This window comes from Octopus bimaculoides, chromosome 2 (assembly GCF_046866305.1).
Source record: "Octopus bimaculoides isolate indiv1 chromosome 2, ASM4686630v1, whole genome shotgun sequence".
In the NCBI taxonomy this organism is placed as follows: Eukaryota; Metazoa; Mollusca; class Cephalopoda; order Octopoda; family Octopodidae; genus Octopus; species Octopus bimaculoides.
Genome location: NC_142929.1, coordinates 185291316 through 185298815, shown reverse-complemented (window position 1 = coordinate 185298815; position 7500 = coordinate 185291316). Strand labels below are relative to the sequence as shown.

General features: G+C 36.1%; 1 protein-coding gene across 9 annotated transcripts in view; it reads left to right on the top strand.

Annotated features, from left to right (window-relative positions):
- LOC106881487 (uncharacterized) overlaps positions 1 to 7500 on the top strand; it is a 378451-nt gene that overhangs the window by 256235 nt on the left and 114716 nt on the right. For 5 of the 9 annotated variants that reach the window (XM_089348179.1, XM_089348176.1, XM_089348175.1 and 2 more), the window contains one exon: positions 6395 to 6430. The exons of the other annotated variants lie outside the window; for them this stretch is intronic. In XM_089348179.1, the coding sequence (XP_089204305.1) occupies positions 6395 to 6430 (36 nt within the window). The remainder of the gene's footprint in view (positions 1 to 6394; positions 6431 to 7500) is intronic. 9 annotated transcript variants of the gene reach the window in all.

Below are 7500 nucleotides of genomic sequence, written 5' to 3'. Positions count from 1 at the left end.
AGCTACCCCTGTTTTTACACCGGCGTTTCGAAGAGTTGTGCAGGACGCATCGTTAAAACGGCTCTCTGGTGTTCTCCCTGCTTCAGCTAGTGAGAATGCCCAGATGCATTTCAGTTTCATTGGGCCTTCTCAATGCTGTGTACTCACAGCCAGCCATATGCAAATTGTTGCATTCACTTTGTAAGAAACAGTGAATAAGACATTCACTGGTATTATAAAATGAGTGGAGACAAAACTGTTGTAATAGATATTTGCAGATGCAAGGAGAGGACAATAGATCAGTGGGTGCAATCTATATTACGTATAGTTAATTTCTGTGTGTGTATGTGTAGTAGTAGTAGTAGTAGTAGCTGTAATAGGCTTGCTGTTCCCTATTCATGAGTAAGTTTCTAGAGCAGAGGTAACTAATATATGTAATTAAAGATGCCTCATTTGGATTATATATTTAGAGGTATATAATTATTTTGTTTAATTAGAATTTTATCATTTTGACTTTGTATTTCGATATATGTAATTAATTTGGATAATCAAATATTTATTATTTGGGCTAGTAATAAGAAATATATAATTGGGATATTCTATTTAGAAATATGTAAATAAGATGTTTAATTACATATTAGTAATTAAGACTGACATTATAGAAATGAAGTAAACTATTACCAAAGTGGAAAAGAATTAATCATCTGCTTTTTATCTTCTTAATTGTTGATGTGTATATTCTCTCTTGTAAGATGGTAAATATTTCAAGAAAGTGATTAGAGTTTTGATGAGAGTATATCCATCTTCATCCTTATGTGCCCAGGAATGGGCAAGGAATAAAATGATTTACAGGTCTAACTTTCAATCCCTACTTCTAACCAAGCTATGAACAATACTGATATCATCATGTTGTGGAAATCTCCAATACTCATGTTGTTAAATGTTTAAAATTGAAGGTTTTAATAGCTGATAAGGTATTTTATAGTTGGAAATGGCATAGTTGATTAAACTGCATCTGCGACTTTTAATTAACCACCCACAATTAATGTCATTAACCTAATCAAAAAATCTCATTCATTTGACCAATCTAATTTATAAAGCTGACCTTGACTCATTGAGTTAGCATTATTTGACTGACCAATCAGGTTTTTATATAACTGATCTTATTTACTCATTAACTTGACATAACTCCTTAACCTGAGTGATCATTCTTGATCTGTCATTAACCTGTGTAATCAGTCTTTTTAATCTTGTTAATCTAACTAATCATTTTAATCTATTTCAACTGATAAATTTTCTCTTTCTGCGCCTCAGGCAATATTGCTGTAACTGACTCAAGTCCTTGACAAAATTCCTTAACTAATTATATTTTCTGAGTAGATGTTTTGGTCATCCAGTTGTCCAGCTTTCCTCATTGTCCTGCCGCCAAATGTCCCCAGCCATTAGACATATTTTCTCTTATCACTTCTACATTTCGGAAATAATGTTTTGGTCAGTTGAATGTCTCACTTCAGCGATTGTAAGCCACTCTGTTCTAATGAAGGACAGCGTTTAATGTATGGACATATGAGATGTGGTCATACCATCACTTTAACCCTCAACCCTGCTCCCCACAAAAAGCAATCCAACAGTAGTGGTCAAGCACTGAAAGGGATGCAGGGACTTACTTAAACTAGACCTCTGCTCTCTCGTAAACACACACACACACACACACACACAGACACACACACACACACACACACTCTCCTACACACACTCTCCTACACACACACACACACACTCTCCCCCACACACATACACACACACTCTCCTACACACACACACACTCCTACACACACACACTCTCCTACACACACACACTCTCCTACACACACACACACTCTCCTACACACACACTCCCACATACACACACACACTCTCCTACACACACACACACACTCTCCTACACACACACACACACTCTCCTACACACACACACACTCTCCTACACACACACACACTCTCCTACACACACACACTCTCCTACACACACACACACACACTCTCCTACACACACACGCACACACACTCTTCTACACACACACACACACACACACACACACACTCCTACACACACACACACACACACACACACTGTCGTTGAGTCTGTTGTTAAACATTGTTGTTGTTGCTGGTATTATTGTCGTCTCTGTTCTTGCTGTTGTAATCTTAGATTCTACTGTAGTAGTAGTAGTAGTAGTAGTTGTTGTTGCTAAACTGCTGTTGTTATGCTGTTGCTATTGTTGTTGTTGTTGTTGCCATAACTGGTGTTGTTGCTATTGTTGTTGTTGTTATTACTATTGCTGCTGCTGCTGGTGGTGGTTGTGGTGTTCTTCCATTCCGTTTCCCCTATTTATGTCCTCTCATTACCTTGGGTAATTTAGCAGATTGCTTGATGAGAATGCGTCTGTATACATGTCATCTGTGTATGTACATATATGTGTACATGTGTGTGTGTGTGTGTGTGTGTGTGTGTGTAGGTGGGGTGTAGCATGTGCACGATTCTTTGTGCTTAGAGGTGTATATATTTATGCATTTACATATGTATGAATGTATGTATGTATGGGTAGGTATATGTGTATGTACATGAATATATATGTGTGTGTGTGATAATGTAGGTATGTATGTATGTGTGCAGGCATGTATGTACATGCATTTGTAAGTATGTATGTAATTAGGTGTGTACATATGTATATATGTAAATATGTATGTATATATCTATATATATATATATATATATATATATATATATATATATTTATAGCCATCCATCCATATATATATATATATATATATATATATAGTTATGCATTTGTAGCCATATACATATATGCATACATACATACACACATATATACTTTCTACATACACACAGACATTGCTCCATGCATACATGCATACCTATGTACAGACAGACAGGCATACATGTCTATGTATACATGCGGATACATTCATATATGTATATATACTTGCACATCTGTATGTACATATCTATAGACATTCACATCGACTCAAAATTTCATTGGTAGAATATTCCCATCAAAACTTTTGCCAAATGCGGACATAACAGGCCTGATATAGTGTGTCAGGACTGAAAGACATAATCATATACAGTTATAGAGGTCAGCTTCCCTGCAAATTTTGGCATTTATATTCAGATTAATGGGAAAGGCAATATTTCTGGACAATGCAGGTGAAGCTGTGTGGTAAAAGTTTGCTTCCCAACCATGTAGCTCTGGATTCAGTCCTGCTGCATGGCACCTTGGGCAAGTGTCTTCTGCTACAGTCCTAGCTAGTTCAAAGTCTTGTAAGTGGATTTGGTAGATGGAAACCGAAAGAACCATGTTGTATCACCTTCACCATCATTTAACATTCATATTTTATGCCAGCATCAGCACCAATGTCTGCTTCGGTAAGTGCTTGGGTGAGTGTATTTTACCATGCCCTTGAGTCAACTGAAGCCAGTTAGCAGAAATTGCATAAAAGTCTTGGGCTGTAGACTTAAACCATTATTTGGTTCAACACCACCACCTGGCTCATGAGTGACGTTAGTAGAGTTCACTCCCTTGCAAGCATTCAGGCCAGGGTTCCTTCACCAGTTTTACAGGCCCCGAAAAAGGAGCATGGACACTGCCCTTTCTCCTCTGTTTAAATTGAATACTTCTAGAAATCCCCTCTAAATAATTGTACAGTTCAATTCTGTCAGTAGTGGGAGCACTATGGAACCAATGAGTGTTTTCTTAGATTCCCAGCTGAGTCTAATTTCTTCCATGAAAGATGTTGGCTACAATAGACTGTTGTTCTATCCAGAAGAAGATTTATATTATATCTGCTTAATGATTTAGAAATCTGTATTGAACTACTGCTCCCTGTATGAGATAAATTAGATTTGCTCTTCATTTTTAACAACAGTTTTTGTGAAAAAAGGCAGCTTATTTGAGGTGTGTTATGTTATTTGGAAATATAATTCATATTTAGTTGTCTAACACTAGGTTAGCTCTGATCTAGCTGACCTATGATCAGATTCATTTTAACTATGATCTTTCCCCCTTTTATTGAAATAAAATACGTTTAGAGTTACCATTTTTTAATGTTGTTGTTTAGCTCCAGATCAGCTCTGATTTAGCAGCCTAGTAATTAAGGTTGATCCATCTGTGACTATCCAGTCTTTTATTCCAATATAGTGTATTTAGAACTATGTTGTATACTGTGTAACTTTTTGTTGTTGTTTAGCTTTAAGATCATCCCTGATTCAGCAGGCCTATGATTAACAGTATTCCTGCCATGGTCATTCCATCTTTTATTGAGGTATAGTGTATCTAGGACTATATTATACAGTGCTTTCTTCTTTCTTTAAGATAGCTAGATATCATTTCAGGAAGATTTGATTTTTATCTCTATCAGACTGAGTAATCACATAGAAGCTTTTTATCATGAAGACGCTTTCTTGTTAATTGCTTGATGTAACTTGTTGGAAACAGGTTTGATCCAACTGAAGTTGTTTGATGAAATTATTGGTGAAAAAATGTAATCAAATTGATAAAACGGATGAGATTGGGTCTATCTGTTAAGTTTGTTTGATGATTAGCATTTCCATGATTTAATTAGGTGGAAGGAACTTTGTCCATAACCTTTGCTGGAAGAGCTTGTTTTCATGATTTCTGCTAACTTTCTGGAAGAAGGGCCTGTATCCATGATCTTTGCAATAATGAGACTCTCTTCATGATTTATGCAGTTCTTGCGAAAAGGATTCAATATGTGTCACAAAAGAATGGGAGATGAGTGCTGCATGTGGTGTTATGTTGAAGTGCAAAATAACTGTACACAGGTGCTTTGGCCAGAGAAGAACAGTTCAAAGGGGCTGTGGATATTGTAGTTGTTCGACTGAGCATTCATTGTTTCTTTGAGAGTTTTACTTGTGTGTTGTCCAAGAGGATTGGTTTCTTGATATATACGCACTGTCTTTGTATCTTTGTGTTGTTGTAAGATACTGCACTGTCATAATCCCAACATAGGATGTTTTGAGATCTCTGTCCATGAAGGTGGTGTAGTTTGGTGTGATGTCTTAAGATGCATGTAGACGATATATGTATGTGGACAGTGAAGTAGGGATGATGTATGGAATCACTTACATAAGAGTGAGATATGTTAGAGTTGACAACAAGGTCAGTGACATTGTTTGGTGAAATTGCAGGTAAAATTGTCTTAAATTTTGTTTGATGAAGTTAGTATATATCCTTCGGAAATTAGTATATGTCTTTTGGATTTGTTCATATATTATTGTCTGATCAAACGTTGAGGGGATTGATTAATAAAACTGAATTGTTGTAAAGCTGCTTGGATGTATCTGTCTGGTGAAACTGTATTTATAAAGTTGGTTCATGAAATTTCTTGATGAAATATGTTTGATGAAACTGTTCATTGAAAATGTTTTCTGAAATATGAAATTGTCATAAGGGAGTTATTGGTAATACTGTTTGTTTGACGAAATTAGCATCACTGATTGTATTTCAGATGTTTATGGATGATTTTTCAAATGTTTCTGTTTGATGTGACTGACATGATTAATGTTTTTACAGTGCTACTACTGTATGTACACTCACTCGTAAGTCAGTGTATGACAAAATGTTAGCGTGTATGATTCATTCCATATCTTTATCACAATGTTATGCATAATTATCAATGAATGTCAGTATGTATGTTTAGTGTAATATGCATTTGTGTCAGTTGTATATATGTGTTTGTGTGTGTTGGGTACACAGTTGTAAGTATGTACGTATTTTTATGCATGGGAGTATGTATATATGTGAACATGCATTGTTTGTAAGCTCACTCTCACACACACATAACACACATATACACATACATTATGTATGTATACGTATACACATATGTATATGTATTATATATATATGTATGTATTTCAATGCAGTGCCTGTCCAATAAACCTGTAGGTCACATGGAGGATTGAAGTATCACTTGAACATTTATAATAGCTGAATTGAAAATGGAGATGTTGCTGCAGTATATGTGATCAGCTCTTCAAACACCTTTCAGGACTCAAAAGCCATTTAAGATCTCACTCAAGAAAAGAGCAATTAAAAGTAAAGAGGAGGTCAAACTCTACAAGGAGCAGACATCCACCATATACGAAGTATACATACATATATAACATGTGTGTGTGTGTGAGAGAGAGATAGAGAGATAGAGAGAGAGATAGAGAGGGAGATAGAGAGAGAGATAGAGAGAGAAATAGAGAGAGACTGTGTGTGTGTTGTCTATAAGTTTGGGGGTCACTACTTGATGATAATGCTGACCCCCATCAATATTGCATGATCATCCCTCAACACCGACTTCTGGTTTCTCTCTTCTCTAGGTATGTGTTGTATTTTTCCACGCAGACTTTCCAAAGGTAGTGTTTTAACCATTGTTCCTTTCTCTTTCATTTGCTTCCTCAGCCAGATGCCTCAGTCTTGGAGAATGCTTTCTTTTTTTAACTACCATGTCTGTATACCTAACCCTTGTAGGCTGAAATCCTAACCTTTCTAGCTACCCTCTCACTAATCCTGATCCGTTTTAGTGACCTCTCCCTGCTACCATTTCCTTGCTGTAATGTACCTAATTCTAACCGAAACTATCATTCATGTGTTTCTGTGTTCCTTTGTGCTGCTGACTTTTATGAATTCTTGGTGAGGATATTCTTTAAAAAAATATTTTCTATATTTAGATAATTTCCAGTTAATTTTCTTTAGACTAGCCCTGAGCCAAAAAATGTGATCTGTGAATATCTACCATGTACAATATTAATATACGTATACATGCATACATGCATATACCCACAGACATATACATACTTGCACAGAAATACACTCACACATGTACAGATAGTAATACGGTTACAAATACACCCATGCATGTATACATTATATGTATGATGTTCTAGACACATGCTTCTATGCTTTTATGGGTGGTATAGGTTTTGTTAGAGCTCTCAGTTTATAATTCAATAACTTTCCTGGAAGGAACAAAATTTACTGATGAAAATTATATAGACTAATGAATCAAAGAAAGAATTTACTGTATAAATGGTAGTATGTAAAAATTTTCTTCAAATCTGCAAATCTAGAAGAGTATACATAAAAAAAATGACCACACAGTTGTTGTTGGACATCTTATATTTAAAACATTTAAATACAAAGAAACGGGAAAAAAGAGAGGTAAGAAAGGAAAGAAAAGGAAAACAAAATGGGTGGTGGGTAAAGCAGTGAAAGATGGAAGGGCAGGGGGCGATGGGCCACAAATTACAGAACAAGTGGTATGCTCAGCTGTGCCCCATGGTAATGACCATGATGGTGTTGCCATGGACAATGGCTAGCAACACTTGCTGCAGCAGTCACTGCACCTCACAGGGTTCATTTCTCTGATGGGCTGCTGTTATCCCTATTTTGTACAGGCTCCTAGAACACCTCAATGAAAGCTATT